General features: G+C 37.2%; 3 protein-coding genes and 1 long non-coding RNA gene across 4 annotated transcripts; 1 reads left to right on the plus strand and 3 right to left on the minus strand.

Moving 5' to 3' along the window:
- The first annotated feature begins 956 nt into the window (after positions 1–956).
- LOC109180515 lies at positions 957–18,872 on the plus strand. The gene is made up of 3 exons (XR_002054081.1): positions 957–967; positions 16,941–16,945; positions 18,814–18,872. It is a non-coding gene; the product is annotated as an uncharacterized LOC109180515 (long non-coding RNA).
- LOC109180513 (zinc finger protein CONSTANS-LIKE 2-like) lies at positions 8,091–10,003 on the minus strand. The gene is made up of 2 exons (XM_019330139.1): positions 8,892–10,003; positions 8,091–8,674 (listed from the first exon to the last, which is right to left on the minus strand). The coding sequence occupies exons 1-2, from the start codon at positions 9,702–9,704 to the stop codon at positions 8,315–8,317; spliced, it is 1,173 nt and encodes a 390-aa protein (XP_019185684.1). The 5' UTR covers positions 9,705–10,003; the 3' UTR covers positions 8,091–8,314.
- On the minus strand, positions 11,460–14,734 carry LOC109180514 (mediator of RNA polymerase II transcription subunit 18). Its single transcript, XM_019330140.1, has 6 exons — positions 14,696–14,734; positions 14,547–14,607; positions 12,965–13,064; positions 12,457–12,514; positions 12,030–12,386; positions 11,460–11,775 (listed from the first exon to the last, which is right to left on the minus strand). The coding sequence occupies exons 2-6, from the start codon at positions 14,580–14,582 to the stop codon at positions 11,673–11,675; spliced, it is 654 nt and encodes a 217-aa protein (XP_019185685.1). The 5' UTR covers positions 14,583–14,607; positions 14,696–14,734; the 3' UTR covers positions 11,460–11,672.
- Positions 17,125–20,481, minus strand: LOC109180512 (protein NSP-INTERACTING KINASE 1-like). Its single transcript, XM_019330138.1, has 11 exons — positions 20,119–20,481; positions 19,877–20,009; positions 19,683–19,754; positions 19,431–19,571; positions 19,244–19,315; positions 19,090–19,149; positions 18,871–18,968; positions 18,628–18,777; positions 18,200–18,541; positions 17,715–18,094; positions 17,125–17,643 (listed from the first exon to the last, which is right to left on the minus strand). Exons 1-11 carry the CDS (start codon positions 20,222–20,224, stop codon positions 17,320–17,322), a joined length of 1,878 nt encoding a protein of 625 aa, XP_019185683.1. The 5' UTR covers positions 20,225–20,481; the 3' UTR covers positions 17,125–17,319.
- Positions 20,482–22,968: the final 2,487 nt, after the last annotated feature.

The raw sequence follows: 22,968 nt of genomic DNA on the forward strand, positions 1-22,968 counted from the left end.
AGTAAACTTTACCTATTGTACACTCGTGGATATAAAAGATTGCACTTGTCAAAATGCGCGAGTGCATTGCATTTAATGTTTAGATTTTAGAGTTTATGACTGAGTTTTTTATTTTATTTGATTTAGCAGTTCACTTTTTACTGCTTAGGGTCCAACATTTACGGTTTAGGTTTAAAATTTTGTTTTTCATTGATTTTTAAAATTTATCCAGGTTTGCATATTTAGTTGTTAAATATTACATATTTAAGTGTTTAAGATTGCAAAGTGAAATTAAAAATAATTATAAAAATATCATCACATTTTTTTAAAAAATCTGATTTGATCCGTTCCGTATTTAATGGATTCTTAATTTTTTTCAAAAAGTGTATTCTCATACGATATATATATATATATATATGTGTGTGTGTGTGTGCGCGCGCGCGCGCGTACACACGCACAAACACTTCTCCGAACCACCACATATCCGCCAACTCCAACATCACCACCTAATTTGTCAACCATATTAATGATCATGTTGGAAAACCAGCCACGCCCTTTCACATTAATATAGATATTCAATTTGGGTAAAGAATGGATGAATAAAGTTGTATGATATGTTTCGTTAGAGCAAGTTAAATTGGAGTGGTTTTTTTTATTTATTTATTTTTTTTATTATTTTTTAAGAGGTACCAATTAGGAAAGAGGGGAAGTAGCGAGAAGAAGAAAAAAGAAAAAAGAAGAAGCAAATTTGACACAAAAAGTAAGAGAAAAGAAAAAAACAATGCAGTTAACACGCCATTTGCGCGTACATTGCACGCGTCAGACTAGGCGCTGTATGTGAATGAAACACGCACAAAGGCAGTAGCCTTCTGCCTTCTCTCTCCTGTGAGACCCACAAAAAACTTGGGTCTTACAGAAGGAACTCACCATTCTCTTTCCAAGCCTCTCTCTCCTCCACATGGACCTAAAAGTTGCAAAAACCATTGATGTTGATGCCTTTAGTAGTATAAATAGATAGGAGTAGCCCGGAAACGGGTTGCCAAGTCCCAGGAGCCATTTTATTGGGGAAGGGTGTCCATCTTTATGGGTGAGGTGTTGGCCCAATAAGAATTATAAAAATCTATTGGGCTAAGGTAAGAAGGAAGCTTGAAGCAAAATATTATTAAAGGTACAGTGTTACCATGGGATATCAAATCCACAACCTCTCACTTAATAACACAAGCACTAACCACACAAACCACTCAAGATCTTGTGTATTAAAGGGCATGAAGCTCTACTTATGCATGGGAGTGCGCTAGAAGCAAAGTAGTGGGGGGACACGTGTGTGAAGAAGAATGAAGGTTGTCCGATGTCGTCCATTTGTCAACCATCCCTGAGTCCTTCAACAATATAAATAGACACCCCTCTTTTCCCTTAAAAGACATCCATTCCGCTAGCATACTAGGGTTCGACTCCTAACGATAACAATGTTGTTTCTATTTCATTATTAAGACTATAGTATTTATTATTTATCTATTCTTTGAATCGTCATTTTGAACCAATATATCGAACTTTGTATATACTATTTTAGACCGTCCCAAATAATAAAGTTAATATTTTCCTTCGCCATTCTATACTTATATACCCAATTTTTTATGGACCCAGTTCCTACAAAACCATCAATTACATAGAAACACAATCCTAAAAACATCTAATTCTTGTAGTGTATACTGTCTACCGCAAATTATGCCATGGAATCGTGTTCACCGAGAATGGTGAACACAAGACAAAACGACGTCGTTTTTAGGCCAAAAAAAATAAAATTCGCGGATGTGGAGTTAACGGCACGTCGTTTGATCAAATTATGAATTTTCTGTTATGAGATTATGAATTCTATGAAAATTCATAATCTCATAACAGAAAATTCATAATCGCATAACAGAAAATTCATAATCTCACAACTGAAAATTCATAATCTCATAACAGAAAATTCATAATCTTATAACAGAAAATTCATAATCTCATGGTTCCAAAGTGAATGTGTAGGCATGGTTCCAAAGTGAATGTGCAGGCATGGATTCATAATTTATGAATGTCCGTGATTTTGGACGGGAATATGTAGGCATGGTTCCAAAGTGGATGTGCAGGCATGAATTCATAATTTATGAATGTCCGAAATTATGAATGTAATGAAAATTCATAATCTCATAACAGAAAATTCATAATCGCATAATAGAAAATTCATAATCTCATAACTGAAAATTCATAATCTCATAACAGAAAATTCATAATCTTATAACAGAAAATTCATAATCTCATGGTTCCAAAGTGAATGTGTAGGCATGGTTCCAAAGTGAATGTACAGCCATGGATTCATAATTTATGAATGTCCGTGATTTCGGACGGGAATGTGTAGGCATGGTTCCAAATGAATGTGCAGGCATGAATTCATAATTTATGAATGTCCGAAATTTTTGTTCACCTCAAATTAAAGTGAAACCGCAAAATGTGAAAATAAAGAAGAAAAGTCACGCAATTAAATAAAAAAAAAAAAAAAAAAAAGATAACAGTGTACTAACACCGTTAGAACTGTGTTCACCATGAATGGTGAACACGGTTCCATGGCATAACGTCTGACTGTCTACTCATACCCGTTATGGGTAAAGTATCCACGAATACTTGGCCCACATTCATAATAGAGTTGGGCTTCAAATTAGGGCCCATCTTTGTTGGAAGAGTACAAATCCAAATAGGAGAGGCCCAATTGGAATAATATATGTGTTAGAAGAATCTTTACATTATGGGCCCCTATAGTGGTCGAACGATAAGGACAAATCCAGTGATCGCAGCCTGCAATACGATATGTAAATTATAAAAAATAAGATACTTTTAGTATTCTTTTTTTTTTTTTTTTTGGAATAAGGGTCAAATAGGCCATTGAACTGCACACAATAATGCAATTAGGCCACTGAACCAAAAAAAACAACAATTAGGCCACTAAACTAAGCAATTTCATTCAATTATTCTAATTTACAGGTTTTGTAGGTTACTAACAGGTCACCCAAACAATTTAAAATATTTTAAAAAAAATTATTATTTAAAAATAATAAATTAAAAAAAAAAAAAAAAAACTCGTCTCTGCCGAAGACGAAGAGTTTCTTCGTCCATGGCCGGAGACAAGAAACTCGTCTCCGGCAGAGACGGTTAATGTTTTTTTTTTTTTTTTTTTTTTAATTTTAATTTATTATTTTTAAATAATAATTTTTTTAAAAATATTTTAAATTATTTGGGTGACCTGTTAGTAACCTACAAAACCTGTAAATTAGAATAATTGAATGAAATTGCTTAGTTTAGTGGCCTAATTGTTGTTTTTTTTAGTTCAGTGGCCTAATTGTTGTTTTTTTTTTAGTTCAGTGGCCTAATTGTATTATTGTGTGCAGTACGATGGCCTATTTGACCCTTATTCCTTTTTTTTTTTGGTGTCAACCACACATTGTGGTCTAGATCTTTCTCTGTCCGTTTAACGGTCCAGGAGCCACCCAGTTCGCTCCGAGAGGCACAGAAGCTGGCCCCAAAGGGGATTGTCACTTGTGAGAGTCGAACCCGGGTTATCCCAAAATTCTCTCATACAAAAAAAGCTCATTTGCCACTTGAGCTACCCTATTAAGTTAATATACTTTTAGTATTCAAATAAGATAATTTCCCTGAATATAAAGTACATTTTTAATATATTAAAAGTACATTATTTTTGTACTAAATATACATTATTTTATAACATAAAAACTATGGTCCACACAATAATTTGTCCCAATGCCAGCCGCCAGCTGCCGGTGCATCCACGGTTGCCATCCTCCTGCTCTTTCCACCGATTATGACTTTCTCGCCAAAGTCAATTAAACTAAACAACGTATCTTGATCCAAGTCAGCACCAAGACCAGATTGTAGGGTGTGCAAGATATCCAACCACAAAAGTGCAAGGAGAAAGCTCGTTTAAATTCGTTAGAGCACGAATACAGATGCACTTGAAGATAAATTGAGTGGTCTTTTTGTCCATAAACAAATTCCTAATCCAAAGGAAAAGTAAACACACTAATATTTTTCTCATAGGGTTTTTGCTTTTTTGTACAATAATGTGAGAGGAAATGGAGAAAAATAAAAATTAAAAATTATTGTTTTTGCTGATGTTGAAAGCTAGCTAGAGCATAATGACTTATTCCATGGGCATATTATATTGTGTACATCTTGTAATGTTTAACTTTAGCAGCCATATATGAATATCCTTAAAATTCATATATAGTATATCTTCAAAAGAAGGTGTTTTTGTTTTCATGTGTATTTATTATTCGTTTTTTAACAATCGGATGCCATGGATGAAACGTGGTAATTAAGAATCTTGACACTGCAGTGCAAGTAGCTAGGTGTAGAAATTAAAGCAATGATGTTCATCAAATAGCAAAGCAGAAACAGATACACAAAGTGCCCAAAGATAGAGAATTGAAGACCCTACTAGCAAAAAGGGTGGCACATAATACTTGCAGAAAAGTACCATGACACATGTGCTGACAATATATTAATAGTAAAACTAGGTTTCATGACACATATGGTGACAATATTTATACTAAAAGTAGATTGTGGTGTGCTCATTCTAACTACTTCTTCTCTTACAAAGTCGCGTGCAGCGAAAACACCCACCTTGACCTCGTATCTCTCGCCAGATGCAATGTAACGATGCTTACTAGGCCGACTAGGTACCCCAATTGAGAGAGCTCCATGAGTATGTAAACTGGGTCCGCCTTGCAACCCTAGTCGACAAAGGACTATAAGAAAGTAAATCCCACCTAGTAACTCTAACCGACAAAGGACCACAAGGAGACAAACCAGCCTAAGTTGTTTATATTTAATTTCACATGCTCAAACAAAGAAAACTAATAGGCCCAGCCCGATTCAACTAAGAGTTGAATTTAGAACTTTGTGGTTACCAAGGCAACAACCTGACCAACTTGGTTGGGGTTTTCCCTTAAAGGTTGATTGTTGACTTCATCAGTTATAATCTAATCTCTTCCAAATGAATGAATTGAGGTTTAAAGTTAAATCATCTGATCTTACAAGAAGTAGGATAGATGTTGAGATTGGTTTAGTGGTTATCTGCAACACAAAAAAATAAAAATAAAAAATAAAAAATTATGATCACTCAACAAATGGCAGACAAGAAATAGATACTTGGGGTTTGTTTGGATCATAAAGAGCATGCACTTTGGTCACTGGGGTGGAGCATACATGGCATCAAGCATTGCAGCCTCAAAAATTTTCAATTTTTTTTGACATTATTTATTCCCTGCAGAGATAAGACTTACCTTTTCACATTTCATTGTGCTTATTTTGCTTAAAGTTCCATTATTGAAGGTGGACAGTTCAGTTGAGTGTGGTAGCTAGCTTGTCCTTTGTTCTATGAACCCTTTAAAGATTCAATTCCTTGGTGTTTTCACATGCATTTCACTTGTTTGGATGAAGGTAGAATATATATATAACAGGCCGGGATGGATGAGTGGTGTTGATGAATGAAGGCTTTTGAGGTGTAAAAGAGTTGTGGTGTTCAGCAAATGAAATGGCAAAATCAGATACTATACATAAAGCCCTTAGCTTTAAGGATCTATCAGGAATGAAAAGTGAAGGGGCAAGCCAAGCCAAGCTTCAATTCTGTTCTTGTGCAATCTGCAATGGAATCTCATCTATCTGCTTTTATCTTTTGCATTATATTACTACAAAAGTTCAAAACCTAAAAGAGAAAAGTGCAATATGCTTTGATGGAGCTCATTGTTCACAAAATATTAAGTGGCAGATCAGATACCACTTAGCAGTGTTGTTTGATCAATACAGATTTCATGTTCATCACCACTTGTTCACTGGTCCCAGATCCACCTCCTTTCCACAGGTTCTATTTCATTTCAGTGCAGTGAATGCTAGCTGCCTCACAAGTTAAGATAAGCAGAATATAATTAGGGTGGTTTGGTTCACGAAATGTCAGATTACCTTAGAGAATGTTAGATTGCTGGGAATGTTAGATTCCTGTATTTTGTTGAAATTGGGGTATGTAATATAATCATGTTTGGTTTAGGGTTATCTTTTATACACACACTATAATATACTTAACATATTTTCATATATTTTAATAAATTTAAAAATTAATGATATCATATATAATTACATGATTTTAAAATATTAACTAAAATCTTACACTTTTGAAACAAAATTATTTTATATGTTAACATAACATAATAAAAATAAAAAATATATAATTATATATATATATATATATATATATATATATATATATATATATATATATATATATATATATATATATAATAAACAAACATAACCAAGGTAACAAGGTTATCTTACATAACCTAAAAAATTGAAGGGAATCACATTCCCTTCAAATCCTATGTGGAGGGAATGTGACGTTCCTTGGAAATCTTAGATTCCCTAAGATAATAGTAACCAAACATAGGGATATGAGCTTTGGAATGTCACAATCTCTTGGTTATGTTATATAACCTGAATCAAACGCTCCCTTAAAGTACATGCATATATGAAATGGAAACCTCTAGTAGGGGTAACAGTACAGTTTATCCTAGTAATCCTACCAAGACTATCACCACTCATGATGCGTCCCACATCGGTTATTAATGAGAATCTGAGCTAATATATAAGACTTCTGTCAAATTTACATTAATGAAATTGCTTTTGTAGTGTAGTTAAAACATGAGTTCATATCAATCTATATTCATGAACAACTCTTTTGAGGGTGTTGTTACATATATACCGGTTTGAGGCAAAACAAATAACTTTATTCCAAAGTTATATGTCATTCCTGAGATATTAAACAGAAGAAGGAATAGCATCTGCTATATCTTCACAATATCTCATCAATTAATATCCAATTGCATATACTAAAAGTGCTTCAAATGCATCCCTAAAAAAAGTAGATTTTTAAAGGAATCATATATAGCTCTTTATTATTGGAGATGATAAGTACTTTACAGCTTTAAATTTCCCAAAAATGAGACAAGTTTTGATAACAGAGTTTTGAGTTCTATGTCCATCTACCCTCTCCCATGTCAGAATGTTCAAAGTCTCATAGAAAACAATACTAAAAAAAATAATATGTAGTACATTAGAAACAACCTTTCAATATACTAAAAGTAAATTTAGGTGAACTATACTCCATGATACAATAATAAGAAATCCACAATCACAACACAAGAGTGTGTAAGGAATCTATCGTCTGCAAACCACATAAGAGAAGTAAACAACACTAAGAAAATCGAACTCCTTACTTTTTGATACAAGATTCTGCTCCATTCACTTAGTCACCCCTTTCAGAGCCACTTGATCATCTCTTTTTGAGTGACGAATGAAATTCGTAGTCATTATTCGAGAGTATAAACTAGGTAAATCCCGCCTAGTGACCTTAGCCAGTTAGCTAGTAAATGACCACAAGAAAATAAATCAATCGTTATGCTGTGTATCCGTATGCACCATGCATGGTGCATACAGATGCAAAAATGACGTTGTTTTGACGTCTAACTTAAAAAAAAAAAAAAATCAGAATTGCATAACTACACATCCATAATTTCATAACTATACATCCAGAATTACATAACAACACATCCATAATTTCATAACTATAAATCCAGAATTGCATAACTACACATCCATAACTTCATAAATATACATCCAGAATTGCATAACTATACATCCATAACTTCATAATTATAAAATCTAGAATTGCATAACTACACCATGCATAATTACACATCTATAATTTCATAACTATAAATTCAAAATTGCATACCTACACATCCATAATTTCATAACTAAAAATTCAGAATGAATGAACTAAAAAATGAACAACATAATGTTGTTGTTGGGAATTGAAACTTTTTTTTTAAAGTAGGACGCGCGTTTTGATGCAAAACGACGTCATTTTTGCATCCGTATGTTGCATCCTTTGCCAAAATAAATCATTCAAAATTGTCCTTAGCTAACTGATTTAAACTAAGAAAGTCAATAAATCACTCCGCCCAGAGTCAAATTTGTAACCTTAGATTTAAATTAAAAATGAAGTAGAAAACCTGTCACCAATAACTTGATTTACTCAGAGTATAATGAATACATGTATCTGCAGGTATTTACAACAAAACATATATAGAAAATTGAATAACTCCCAATTGCATCTCATTATTCATATACACTCCATAGCTAGATCAATGATGAAAAGACAGTAAAACTGTAAAAGTAATAACTCTAATACAACAAAAAAAGTAATAGCTTTAATCTTCTCCTCCTGGATTCACAACAATGGAACAATGCCATATCCACTTTCCGCCATTGATGGGGCGAAGAACATCTGGTCAACTTCCCCCTCCGCGTCTGTTCTCTTCGCGAACCGCCCTCTAATCCTCGGCCTGGTTTCCGCGTACGCCTTTCTAGATGCGTACCTGATTGTCTTCTCGAACTTCCGCGTCTTCTTCTTCTCCCTGTACCTCAAAACTCTGGCCTCCCTGTCCATCGGACCCAGCTGCGACGCCATCGGAACTGGAGGACCAGAGAAGAGATCAATGGTGCCCTTTGGCGGCCTTGAATGGGAGATCGAAACATCGCTTGTAGTTGACTCTGGAACAACTCCAACATCCATCGAGGAAACAGAAACCTGGTACCAAGAATACACAATTCCATCTCTTCAGCATATAATATATAAACATAAATTTCCAATCAAACTTATCAACTATCAAATTAGGCTTTTATTAAACCTCAACCCACATAAGGGACGTAACATAAATGTGCAGTTCAACTATGAGCTTATAGTTAAGACAAGACGGAACATATTGTTCAATTTAATCAGGCATAAACCATTAATGAAAACTTACGCTGTGACTGATGAATGCTGGGTAGCCATATCCGGGGGTGGAGGTTTCATATTCCATTCCCTGAAGCTGAAAGCTTCCATGGTGGGTTTGGGTGTGGGTGTAATACTGGAGGTGGGTTTTGTTGGGGACGACGCTATCCCCTCCTCCATAGCTCATATTCTTCTCCGGGATAGAGTAATGGTGCGGCTGGTTTAAGTTATAGTGATGATCGTTGAACTGGTTTTCTTGGCAAGAACTATACTCCAGAAGATCTATGCAGGCGTTCTCACTTTCTTCTTTTATGTTGTTGTTGTTGTCGTTGTTCTTGGCAGGTGTGGGGTTAAGCAGCAGCCAAGAAGCTGCTTCGTCTTCGTCGTCTTCATCGATGGTGGTTTCGCCGGCGTCGTGAGTCAAGAATTCGTCGTCGTCGTCTTCCGGGGTGTCCCCGGCGGTGGGTCTGATCATGACGGAGCCTACAGCGCCGGTGGCCGGAGGGCCGTAGAGGGTGCTGGGGATGGGTAGAATCGGGACGCGGTGGTGGCGGCGCGCCAAGGGGTTGGCGGAGTGGACGTCGGCGTCGCAGGTGGCGCAGAGCGAGGCGGCGTCCGCCTTGCAGAGGAACGCGGCGGGCGCGCGCTCGCAGGCCTCGCACACCCAGACGCGCTCGTGGGCGGTGGCCGTCCGGTGTATGTGGGCGTCGCAGCCGCCGCAGAGGTACGCCGCGTCGGTCCGGCAGTAGACGGTGCAGGTCACCGAGCGGCAGACGTCGCATACGCGGGCCCACTTGTTTACTTCCAAATCTAAACTCCCATAGCCTTTCTCCTCGGCCAACATTATTTCAGAGTTTTAACACATACACCGTACAAGTTTTTCTCCTCTTTTGTTTTGGAACTAACTAAGCTTTTGAAGCTATGGCGGATTATGGTGGAAATGTGGAATGTGAACTTATGGGCACAGTAAAGGGCAGAGAATCCAGAGGTGACACGTGTCGGGGAATTAGTGGTTCGGGAAAAGGAGAGTGAAAATCTTGTGGTTGGATGAGAGGTTGGTGGGACCCAAGGGGTGGATGTAGTAGTCTAAGTGGGGCCTAGTGGCCTTTGGCTTTTGGAATCAATTGGTTGGGTGTACACAGCTGCTGTGACACTTCACGAACTAACTCTATTCCATCTCCATGTTTATCGCTTAAAACACAACGTCCTCTGCTGACTCATCTTTTTAACTTTTTTTTTGAATGCTAACATTGTAGTATCTGTTTAAACCTACTTTCTCAATCTGATGAAATGCCTCCACTGAAGCTCGATATGTCATTTGAGTACGAAGTGCTTCGCCAATAATAATGTAATTTTTTTTAAGAAAAAATTGAAAGTATAAAATTGGTAGCACATGTGGACATATATAATGTAATATATTACATTCTTTAATTTGATATGGAATTGAGAGGGCAAAGTATTGGATTTTGGATAAGAGTGAGGTGGCAGCATGGGAGTCATTCAAAGAAAAGCTGAGTTGGATGAGTGAGTTGAGGAAGTGGATTATAGTATCGGGCCAGCTCAGCCACAAGTTGAATGGCATGGGGGGGCTAGCTTCCCATGCGCAACTCACGTGGCTTTTGGACCCATCGGGCCATCACTGTGATTCACTGATAACGAAATTAAACCCTGTACCCAAAATCATCTTTCAATAACCTTCAAAATGAATATATAGTTCATAGTATTTTTTTTATTACCACCGTAACATACAAGTTTATCAAAAAACAACAAAACTATGGCGCCGATAGATCAACTTAGCATGCACGTACACGCAAACTGACGACGGATAGATTTACATGCATGAAAATGGATCGCATGCAGGATTGTTAAATAACAAAACGTTTGTTTAGCCGGTGCCGGTGCCGGTGAGGCCGAGGTCGTCCTTGTCATCGTCCTTGCCGGCGCCGAAGACGGGACCTCCTTTGCCGGCGGCATCTGCAACCTTGTCCTGAATCTTGTCGACCTCAATTCCCCTCTCGTCCTCGCGGGACCGGATGTCAAGTCGCGTCTTGTTCTCTTCCTGCGGAACCGACTCGTACGTTGTTGCGGTTCTCGACTCCTTTGGCTGCGCTCCTTGTGCTCCTGACATCTTCGATCTTCTTCTTCAATTCCTACCTGCTTTAATTTGCTTCTTTTCTCGTCTTCGACCAATGACATGAGTATATGACTGCCTCTGTATATATACTCTAGTAGATATCTATATATGTTACACGCCGCCGCCTCGCTCTACATACGCTTCCAGTTATGAAACGCTGTGGATAATGGGGGAATGCGCCACGTAGATCAAGTCTGCATGCATGTGGCAAGTGGCATGCAGATAAGGGTGCCACCAATCTGCTACAAGTCTTAGTTGTACTATATAATTAAATACACTCACCATTTAAAAAGCAGCTCGGTACAACCAACTCAGTGGAGACATTATTGACTCTGTGTACTTCATTATGATGAGAAAGTATATTTGAACAGATACTACAATGTAATAGAGTCAGTAGCATTCAAAAGAAAATATTATTCAAAAAAACTGGTAGCTGGCTAAACGATTGACTTGGTTCAATACTAATATCTACAAATTTATGTAAAACATACATGTAATACTTTTGAACAAAATATAGTATTTTACATATAAGATCGATAGAAAATAGTACACGTCCCATAAAATGGTATTTGTGCTCTCTCACAAAACTATCTGATCTGTTCATTCAAATAGGCATTTGCTGTTGGGAATTTTGTGGCAATGAAATTAAAGCTTCTTTTGATTGTATATCTGCGGGCACTACAGTTTTGTGCCTCCGCCATCTGATATCAGAGATGCAGCAGCTGCGGCGGCGGTAGGAACCACCCCTGTTGAGTTGCCTGGTTTTGACAAATGGAGGAGCCTGCCAATGGTGAACAAGTAAACACCATTCAGAACATAATATGAAATAATAGTATTATAAATTAGGATGATGATATATAATTGATCAACAGTGTCAAAGATTTAAAAGTATCAGATATAACAAAGAAATGGACAACAATAACGATCTCACATATATTAGATATTAAGAGCCAAATTTAGTTATTCGCTTGTAGCAAGATTGAATGGGGTTTGTTTTCTTACTACTTCGAAACTGAGAATGGAAGGGGAACTTACGGTGCAAGATATTCACAAAATGATGATACAGCAGCAGCAACTTCTGAGTAGTTTTCGGATGATGAGGGTGCTGTCACTTCGACTAGCTGTATGCCCGGTGTTACAGGTACAGCCTCGTCTGTGGCATGCAGCTTCAGCATCTTATTTATAGATGACACCGTGACAGTTATCTGGGCACCTCTTTGGAAATGGAAGGCAAAACCAACTCTCAAGAGCTCGTGGTCTAGTTTATAGCCAAGTGAATTAAGAATCCGGAGTGCATTCTTGCTCACCTTACTTTCCACCACAGGCCTCACCAGGACTGAGATCTGATCAGCAACAGCACCTCTCATTGCACCACCCACATGTCGAACAGTCCTGACAATTGGTTTTAGCGGGAACTTAAAACAGTCTAAAAGCATGACTGATGAAAAACTGCAAGTCTTACCATGTGGGTTCAGATTGTTCAAGATCACATATGAGGCGAATTTCCGACGACACTAACCCTGAAAAATATCAAGTGAACTTTGTTAGCAGAAAGTAAGGCTCTAGCAAAAAGTTTTGGGGGGAAAGAGCATATAGTTACAGTTCTGAAAAAATATATATATATCGATTTAACGGAGAGGGGTCGTGCACATGCAAAGTTATTATATTGGAAACAGAATACTGTCACAGTGGCGTCAATCATATGCACATGTAATATGTAAATTAATTAATACTGAGGCGAGTATACAGCAAGTTATATGCACTTTATCAACACCAGTGAATAATATTCTCAGAAGGTTAGAATATATTGGTACAAACCTTCTAAATGTACAACAGAAGGAGAAAAAAATTAACTGAAGGTCAAAATTAACATAAAGTGGTAGACTGAAGCAATCAAGAAATAAATAGATGATAGCAAGTACCATTCCAGATTCAAGGCCACAGCAGTTAGAAAAGAAAGTAACATTCACCTAGGTTTGCAACGCTTTTGAGGCATAATTCATGTATGCATAGCCTTTCTTTACGAACACCACAAAGTCCGTGAAGTAGAATCTCAAGAGCCTCAACATGCTGCAAAGGAAATAAATGATTAAAATGAAGCACACAATGTGAGAGAATGAAGTGATGCCAGGAAAAATCTGAAACTAACCAGCACTAGTAGCCAAAACTTCAATAAATGTGATGTCTTATACAATTGTTACTAAGCATGGGCAATTCCATGTATCACAACACAGATATCAGCCTCTTTCAAAATCATTCCTTAATACCCCCCAAGCACAATTATCACTCCATCAATCATAGAGCTTAGCCTCGTAGGGTAAACCAAACCATGCCTCGCAGCATTTATTTATTCTTTTGGATGGCATGTAGCGCTGGTTTAGTATGAAAATTATTTTCCATTTTGATATTCTAATTTTCCATTTTTCCTACTCTTTCCTTTTCCAAATGGAAAAACAGCCCCAATTTTTTTTGAGCTGCCCAATTTCCTCAAAGCCCAAATCTCCAACCTTGTACATGTTCCCTACCATTTCCTCCCTCAGCCAACTCACCTCCCCCCTCTCTCTCTCTCTTAGCGCCCTCAATGCCTACTCTCTTAGTTTCTTCTCTCTCAAATCTCCTCTCCCTCATATTTCTCTCTCTCTCAATCTCTCCACTTTCTTGTATCTCAATTGAAGGAGAAGGTGGTCATATCTCAACTCTCCTCCATTGCCACCCTAACTTAGATTCAGAAGGTAATCTCTCTTCACTTCTCTTTTGCCATAAGACTAGAGAACAAAAAACGAAGAGAGAGAGAGAGAGATTTAAAATAAATAAATAAAACAGCTAAAGCTAGGAAATGGAGAGCCATGTTTTCCATTTGGAAAACCCAAAAATAAAATGTTGCTTTTCAACTTTGTGAAGGAAACTGGAAAACATGGGCATTGTTCATCCCTTTGGAGAGAATTTGTTGAACACATTTTCTATTTTTCCAAAATTTTTCTCCAATTTTCCAAGGTTACTAAACACACCGGTGTCTTTCCTTTAATCCCCAGGCATCTTTTCCACAATCCCAGCCTTCACTCCACCAAAATTGGTGATGCATCCATGAATTCTTCCTTAGCCATCACTTTTTACCTCCCATAAAACTAATTAGAGCATCAGCATACATTATTATGCAATATTTATTATAAACGATAAAACAGTCCATAGTGCCAATGCTCAAATTTTCCCAACTTAAGACTCCATTATTTATTAGGGTCAACCAAAACTCCCAGAGCTAAAGAAAATTCGAAATCAACAAGGAAAAAGCTTATCCTTCTAAAACACTACATGATTAATGCATAGCCACAGAGAAACGGGGAACTTAAGATTCAAAAAATCACACAAAATTGATACTAAATTATCAGTTATATGGCAGCCACTGAAACTCAATTATAGCACTGCTTGACTTAGAACACTGAAAATGCAACTCGGTGGAGCGAATTCCATAAAATACTTATACAGAACTTAATAAATAAAAATGAAAGAAAAAAAAAAATTATTTGCATAATCCAGCTCAAAAGAGAAGCTTACTTGCGTCTCGATAATTCCCTGAACTACGCACTCCATTCTCAGTCGCCGAGACCCGAACAATCTGATTAATTGGAAAAGTAAACACTTTTAATCAAAAAATTAAACGAGTAAACTACAGGTTTATGAAAAGAGAGTTCTTGGAGAATTACCTGCCCTAGCACCGTTGATCGGACTGTTTCGAAAGCTTATTTGATTGCAGTGAGAAGAGGAAGAAAAGTCAGTTTGAGGTAATGGGCCTGTCCTCTCAGAGTCCAAGCTTATTTCTCTGCTCAATCTCAAGCCTAGGCCCAAATTCTGGTAAGCCCAGCCCACAGCAGACATTTTCAGAAAGATTATTACTACACAAGTACGGATTATATTAGAAGAATTGCAATTGTTATACCATGGAGGTATGGACTATGATTCATCTTGCAATTTATATCTAAAAATTATATGTCTGCAGTTCACATATTTTGTACTTATAGTTAACAGTTTATGTGTTTGTATCAAATTCGAATTAGATTGAACCCAAAAAATCAATGCTCAATACAGGAATTTGATCTTGTAATTAAATGTGTCATCACATTAAATAATAGTTGTCAACGCGAAGTATACACTTGGTCGAGTGATTGTTTGAGACTATATAAAGGAGAAAACTCTTTTATTATCTATTTATTTATTAATTTTTGGGTAGACTTATATAAGAGCATCTACATCAGGGGTGAAATGGGGGTTAATATTAGATCATTTAACTTGTGTAGGGTTAATAGCAAATGTGAGGTGGGGTTATTTTAGAAAATAATTTTCCTGTAAAGACTCGATTAATGTCAAAAAAGAAAAAAGAAAAAAAAAAAGAAAGAGAAAAGGGTCAAATAAGCCCCTAAACTTTACCCTAAAGGTCAATTAGCCCCCTAAATTTTAAAAAAGGTCAATTAAACACTCAAACATGTTAAATTTGGTCAATGAAGCTCAAAAACCGATAAATGACCTGTTATTACAGGTCATTTTAATTCCGGCGACGAAATCCGACCACCGGTGACAGATACCGGCGAATTTTTCCGGCGGCCGACGAGATTTTACGGCCGTCCGATCGTCTTCCACTCCAATGGAGAAGCGTCTGCCGCCTTCTCCATTGGAGAAGGCGGCCGTCCGGTCGTCTTCTCCAATGGAAGACGACCGGACGGCCGGAAAATCTCGCCGACCTCGGAAAAATTCGCCGGTCGCCGGAATCTGTCACCGGTGGCCAGATTTCGTCGCCGGAATTAAAATGACCTGTAATAATGGGTCATTTATCGGTTTTTGGGCTTCATTGACCAAATTTAACATGTTTGAGTGTTTAATTAACATTTTTTAAAGTTTAGGAGGCTAATTGACCTTTAGGATAATGTTTAGGGGTCTATTTGACCATTTTCTAAAAAAAAAAAAACAAATGCTATACGTGTTTGCGCACAGCCAAAGGCAAATAGGCAACACGAACGCGTTCATTGCATGCGTCCGTATGGCGCCTCAGGCGCGCCTGACGCATTAATTTTTTTATTTTTTTATTTTATAAAATTCAACTTTATTCTTTTTTTTTTCCACATTTTATTTCCTAATCACTCTTATAATAATCATTTAATATCCCCAAATGATATTAATGTTCTAACTAGATTCAAATATAAATCACTAGTTACATGTACATGCACCATGACACATTTATTGCAGCTGTCACGTCAGGTTATATGCAGTATTAAATTGGTACGAAATCATTCCTACTTAAATGCCAACAGTAGTTGAAGTTAGTTTACTATCATTTCAACATTATTGACCCCTCCTGCAGATTGTACAACCAAATGAGTAGAAAAGACATAAATAAGTTGTGGCACGGGATTTAGTATAATTGGTTTATCGTTTGACTTAAAAGGTCATGACGGGAGGCGGTAATGTGGAAGTATAAATCTAGAAACATGTATAGAAAAAATGTTTAAAGATGATGGAAGGTCTGGATTGGATTCCTTGCGCGCACATGAAAACTATGATCTGATTGATGGGCTGATTGCGCGACTTGCTGACTTGCGATTTACCTCCGCAGTGGCTCTAAGGACGAGGTCCTGTGGGCTTAAGTTAAATAAATAAATAAAAATATGGTTGAATGAAACATGATTCTTGTATTTAAACGTAAGTAGTTTGATGTTTAGGGTTTATCTATTATGGTTTATTCTTTTGGATTTATAAAAGTCTATTGTTACTATTCAAATGTGCGTTTTGGGTGAAGTCTACCTTATGACCCTAGTTGGTAAAGAGCTACAAAGACAAACCATTATAGGTTATTCATAACTGATTGATTCAACTAGGCTATTAGATAAGAAGGCATAATATATTTTAATATAATTTAGTTTACTTTATGGACTAGTTCTTCCTAGTTTGTAAGATTAGAATAGGTCTAATAATTGTTCACAGACTTTGGTGTTTCAGTTGTATGCTTGGCTATTTAAGCCCTCTTTCTCTTTTCATGAAATGCACTCTTCATTATATCTCTATATTAGATAGCTTCAATAAGAAGTCGAACTTAAAATTTTTATAGTTATCAAACCAATTACTTGACCAACATAATGAATTCTTTTCAATATATAATATGGATCTTATCTATACAACCAAAAACAAAAACAAAATAAAACCTCATCAAAACCTTTCAATGTTCCAAAGACTATGATATACTTACTATACAGCTTAAAACTAAACAACCTTAATGATGACTTATACAGTCCTCAGAGAATTCTTGATTTTGTGGTGTAAACTGAAACAACATTCCAGTCTACCTCGGACCGGAGAGCTCCATGGCTTGTGCAAGCAACGACGAATCAACTGTAAGGTCAGAGAATCGGTCCGATGAGGAGAGTTCTTGGATCTTGTACTTACTACTGGGCTCTACTTTCTGGCATGCTTCCCAGCTCTCTGCAAGCCCGTCGCCTTCTAGCATTCGAACCACCTCAGACATCTTCGGCCTGTGGCCCGGAACGTATTGGGTGCACAGTAATGCAACACGCACCATTTCGTCTAGCTCAATCCCATCATAGCTGTTCTTCAGATCCTTGTCCACAAGTGCATCAAGTTGCTTGTCTTGATGAATTTTCTTTACCTGTAAATATTGTAATGTACTTTTAGTCGAGACAGAACACATCGATATAGACTATAGAGTAACTCACTCACCCAGTCGAGCATGGCGCCTTTCTGGTTGGCTGCTTTGCCAAACTCTATGGCTCTCAGGCCTGTGATTAGTTCCAGGAGGAGGATTCCAAACCCAAAAACGTCGGTTTTTTCTGAGGATTGGCCTGTTGATAGATATTCTGGGGCAATATGCCCGACGGTTCCTCGTACAGCTGTTGTAACATGAGAATCTTGGTGGTCTAGAAGTTTTGCCAGCCCGAAATCTCCCACCACTGCTTCACAGTAGTCATCTAGTAGTATATTTGCAGCCTTCACATCCCTGTGGATTATCTTGGGATCACATTGTTCATGGAGGTATACTAGTCCCCTTGCAGCTCCTATCGCGATTCGCTTCCTCGTGCACCAGTCCAATACTGGCTTCACTGTGATCGAGGAAATAATAAGTAATCAATTGATACAGTATCTGTTCATAACTACTTTCTCAACCTACTGAAGCACAAAGAGTCAATTCATAGTACTTTTGCTACCTTTGAGGCGAGAAGCGACGCTACCATTGGACATGTAAGGGTAAACCAGAAGCTTTTCGGTTGCAGTCATGCAGAATCCCAGCAACCTAAGAAGATTCCTATGCACAGCCAGGCTGATCATCTCGATTTCTGTCTGGAATTGCTTCTCACCCCCGGCAGCACTTCCGTCTTTTAGTCTCTTCACAGCCACTGCAGTTCCATCCGGGAGATAACCTTTGTAGACGTTCCCAAAACCGCCTTTTCCCAGGATGTTTTTGCTGCTGAAGTTGTTGGTGGCAGTCTGAAGCTGCTTGAACTGAAACCTCCTTAAATTCCCAAGGGAGATTTCCTCATGATCCCGGCCTAAACATTCGAATCATATGAACTTTGATTAATCAACCAAACATGATATAGTCATACATTAACTAACCAAGAATTAGGCCAGCAACCTTTTGCATCAAACAGTGTCTGCTGTTTTTGCCTTTGCCTTGACCATAGAAACAGCCCAATTCCAAGGAGGAGTGCACAGATGCACCCGAGGCTCGAGCCAAAGACGATTGCAAGTTTATGGTTTTTCTCTTTTCTCGAAGTTAGAGCAGCTGATAATAACATAATCTGGTTTATTTAACTTCAAGCTGAATAAATTTCCAAAAATTAATGAAAACATCTTAGTTAATTACTCTGACAAGTACCTTCAGAACCATTCAATGTCATTGACATAGGCAGCAGCGTGGTTCCATGGCAGTGTGGTTCGGAGCCTGTGGCGCATATAAGAGGATTTCCAACAATGCTGCAAACATAAACCAAGAGAGCAGAAAGAACAGGATAACCTCAGATTTAATTTCATTCCAAGAAAACTAGGAATCATTGAATCAACCAACTGTTTGAATCCAATGAAGCAGCTAGCTTACTTGATTGTCTTGGAAGGAAACCTTGGCACAGGTCCACTCAAGTTATTGTATGATAAATCCCTGAATTAGAAGACAAGAAACCGAGGTTATCCATTCCGTGCAGAGGTTTAGCAAACAAGGCGATCTGAGCCAAGAATTGAGAGATTTAATTTACACGAGAGAAAGCTGAGTCATGTTTGTCAGCGACGCTGGGATTTCCCCCCACAGGCTGTTATTGTTGAGCCTCCTAATCCAAGAAACAATGTAAACATATAAACGTTCGATCAAAGTTACGTTCTTGAAAAAGAAGAGAACCATTCCAATTCTACTCAGTAATGTTTGGTTAATTGTCAAGTGCTTACAAGTACTTGAGGCCTTTCAAATGTCCCAAAGGAGGGATTTCACCAGTGAAGATGTTATTAGAAAGATCGAGTGTGTGAAGATTCGAGAGGCGATTAATCTCTACCGGGATTGGTCCTGTTATGTTGTTGCTCTGCAAGAGTCTGTCAAACCACACTATATTTGATAATTTGAACACCAGAATGATAAAAAAAGAAGCCATTTTTAAACATATTTACTGATTTCTTTAACCATTTCTGAGCCAAGAAACTTACATGATCTGGAGGTTTGTCAAATTCCCAATGCTTGGAGAAAGAGTTCCAGACAAATACTGGCTGGGAGTTCCCCTGCACAACACACCCTATCACCTACATTAGAACACTTTCTTGATCTTCATTTCAGATTTGCAGGCAAGAATTTAAGGTTGTCTGTAAAGAAATGGGGGGGTGTTTTTCTTGATTAAACTTACAGTCCAATAACCAGACTCTCTGCAGAACAAGTGACCATAGTCCAGCTACATGGATCAACAGCATCCCCATCCCAATTATCAAGAACACCATGGGGATCCTTTAGAGCAGCTTTTATCCCCATTAAAGCTTGCACTGAACACAGAAAGGAAATTAAACCCAAAGATTATATATATATTTTTCTTATTGATTTCAATATTTGAAGCAGATTATGCAAGATTCAATCAATAGAAACAATGTTTACCTTCAAAGTTCACACCTTTGGGGGACAGCACACTAACTGCAGAGCCCAAAAAACACAGAAATAGAAATCCCAGAGACCAATACACACCCTTTGCTTCTCTCCTCATCTCCACTCAAATGATTATCCAGAAAACAGAAGCTACAGTGTTATGAACTCAGTGAGTCATCCCTCCTTCAAATGAGGGTTTTGAGGAATCTGGGAGTCTCAACAATCTTAGCATTCTAAGCATGTCAGTAACTCAATTATACTGCTATCTTTATCAGACCCAAGAAAAGAAAACAAGAGAAAAGAAAAAGCAGTCTGTGTAAAAGAGAGAACCAGCATGCCTGTCATTGGGACAGTGGTCTTGTAAGGAAAACATTATATATTTTATTATTATCCCAAAGTTCTTTTTGGCAATTTCAGTAACTTTTTTCCTTTTCCTTTTATCTTCAATAAAGCATATTCCTCAGCAGCATTATGCACACTAATGCTTATTTGTTTAACATCATTCTAATCTAATTCAAAACTTGTTACTAGGGGGATATCAAGAAAATCCCTTTTACAGTCTTGTGTCTGATTGTCTGTCCAGCTTTATAGTTGGATGGTCTGATGCTTTGATACATACTTTGTCATCTTGTTCAAGAATGCATTATTGGGGTAATGCATCATGTACTGTGTGATACTACCTATCTCATATAGGTAATATTTTTAACGAAAATGTAATACTTTAATTTGTATGTAATGTCGTAATACAACAAAACCAAAAGTCTAATAGTTAGATAAATCGTGACAAAACCACACTAAATAAGATCCTCAAATAACAGGAGTTGCAGTCCTTCGGGCCGGAGCTCAATAACATGAAACCCTAGTCGAGTGACCTCATCATAATAACTAGATGATGTTGTGCTAGCGTATCTATATTTGTGTTTCTACTAAATTATTCGTATTAACAAGTATTATATTTTTAATAAAATAGTATTACCTATTGACTAATATTTTCAAGAAACAAACATTATCATTTAGTGAAAATTTAAAACGGTTTTACCCAAGTTTCCATAATATATATATATATATATATATATATATATATATATATATATATATATATATATATATATATATATATAAGATAAAAGAATGCCCTCATGGGCAAGATATACACTGGCAGTTACATTGTTTATACATGCAATAACAAAGAAAAATTTAAGGTAAAACCAAAACATTGAACAGTGGTTTTCATTTTCAAGAGGGAATCCAACATTCTCTGAGTTTGGCCATTCAACAAAAACCCAAAATGGTAATCTTATTTTAAACGAAGATGAGAGAATGTGAGAATCTCGAGGTAAAATTAATGGGTGGAGATTGATGATTGATCCCTTCCAGGGTCCCATGATCAAAGACCGTGTCTCATGATAAAAGGAATCTTTGTAGGCTATCACTATGGTAATATAATTGTTCATGTTTAGTAAACTCTTTTTACTTGGGTTGGGAGAATCTTTTTATTCATAACCTATTCAAATTACACTATACGTTAAGTATATTCAAATTACACTAATTTAACCATATGTTTTGAGTTCGAGTTTGAATATAATTTCCATAAAACCTCATAAAGGAGTGTGTCTTATTACATCTTACCCGACATACTAAGATTAGTTTCAGTGTGTCACGTTCAACGGGACATAATAATGAGATGTTTGGTTGGGTGTAATTGAAATGCAATTACAACACAATTTTTTGAACTCTAAATTACACTGTTTGGTTGGAGAGAATTGCAATTCCCTCCATTTGTTAAATTGGAATTCATGTCTCCTTCCTACGAATTTCAATTCAACATAGCATGGAAAGGAATGAAAAATAAATGGAAATAACCTTTTTGCCCTTAGTTATTATTGTTACAAAAGAGCATTTTAGTTTTTATGTCACTTCTTCTTTTCACATTCTCAATAATTCAATTCTTCACTATCATACAATGTAATTCGAATGGCTCACTGAAGGTCTTGAGCCATTGAGTCACTATGGCGCTTTAGTTAAATGAAGCAAAGTGTGGCTTGCGAAAGACTGGACGGTAACAGTCAACTTCACACCCCGAGAGAATAACGGCGTCGCCGACAGGTTGGTTAAGAAGGCGCCAAGAAGACACTGCGATTGGATTGAATTTCATTCTCCGCCGGTGGCTGTTAGAGAGATCCTGTGCAAGGATTGGGATATGATGGCTACTACTGCTTGTAGAGTCTAGTTTAGCTGGGTACCCCTCCCCTCAAAAAAACAATATAATTTGAGTTCTTACTTTATTCTCGTTTTTTTTTTCACCGAATTACAATTCTTTTTCCCATGATTTCTCCCTCACAGCTAAACTTTCGGTAAATGTACAGGCTTCAATTAGGGAGCGTTTGGGAGGAAATAAACCAAATTGTCAAAAGTAGGACACAATAACCTAATAAGGTAGCTTAAGTGGCAAATGATCAACTCTCTTTGTGGAGAGAATTCCGAGATAATCCGGATTCGATTCCTACAAGTGATGATTCTCTTTGGGTCAGCTTTTGTGCCTCTTGGACTTTGACCACCTCGTGGTTTACACCAAAGAAAAAAAATAAAATTAAGACAGTATGTAAAAAGCAAAAGCTGGCTGGCATGCATCCTCATCACGCCACCTTCTCCCTTTGGTTTAACGAGTAGACATTATGATTTCCATCTTTCAAATTCTGTTTACTGATGGATGGAGAAAGCCAGGAATCACACCAGACATTATCCAAACACACCTCCCAACTATTCTTTCTTCTTTGATCCCAGATTCGAACCACCTCAAAAATGGCGATACAACCAGCGTCCTTTTAACCTTAACAAAATTAAAGAAAAGTAGTCATATAT

Source organism: Ipomoea nil, unplaced genomic scaffold (genome assembly GCF_001879475.1).
Source record: "Ipomoea nil cultivar Tokyo-kokei standard unplaced genomic scaffold, Asagao_1.1 scaffold1026, whole genome shotgun sequence".
Taxonomy (NCBI): Eukaryota; Viridiplantae; Streptophyta; class Magnoliopsida; order Solanales; family Convolvulaceae; genus Ipomoea; species Ipomoea nil.

Coding starts and splice junctions, on each gene's coding strand:
- LOC109180513 (XM_019330139.1), bottom strand. CDS start 9,704: ATGTTGGCCGAGGAGAAAGGCTATGGGAGTTTAGATTTGGAAGTAAAC. Junction 8,675..8,891: donor CAGCATTCATCAGTCACAGC/GTAAGTTTTCAT, acceptor TCTTGGTACCAG/GTTTCTGTTTCCTCGATGGA.
- LOC109180514 (XM_019330140.1), bottom strand. CDS start 14,582: ATGGAGTGCGTAGTTCAGGGAATTATCGAGACGCAA. Junction 12,387..12,456: donor GAACAATCTGAACCCACATG/GTAAGACTTGCA, acceptor ACCAATTGTCAG/GACTGTTCGACATGTGGGTG. Junction 11,776..12,029: donor TTTTGTGAATATCTTGCACC/GTAAGTTCCCCT, acceptor CACCATTGGCAG/GCTCCTCCATTTGTCAAAAC.
- LOC109180512 (XM_019330138.1), bottom strand. CDS start 20,224: ATGAGGAGAGAAGCAAAGGGTGTGTATTGGTCTCTGGGATTTCTATTT. Junction 20,010..20,118: donor CAAAGGTGTGAACTTTGAAG/GTAAACATTGTT, acceptor TTCTGTGTTCAG/TGCAAGCTTTAATGGGGATA. Junction 18,969..19,089: donor TTTCCTTCCAAGACAATCAA/GTAAGCTAGCTG, acceptor TTATGTTTGCAG/CATTGTTGGAAATCCTCTTA.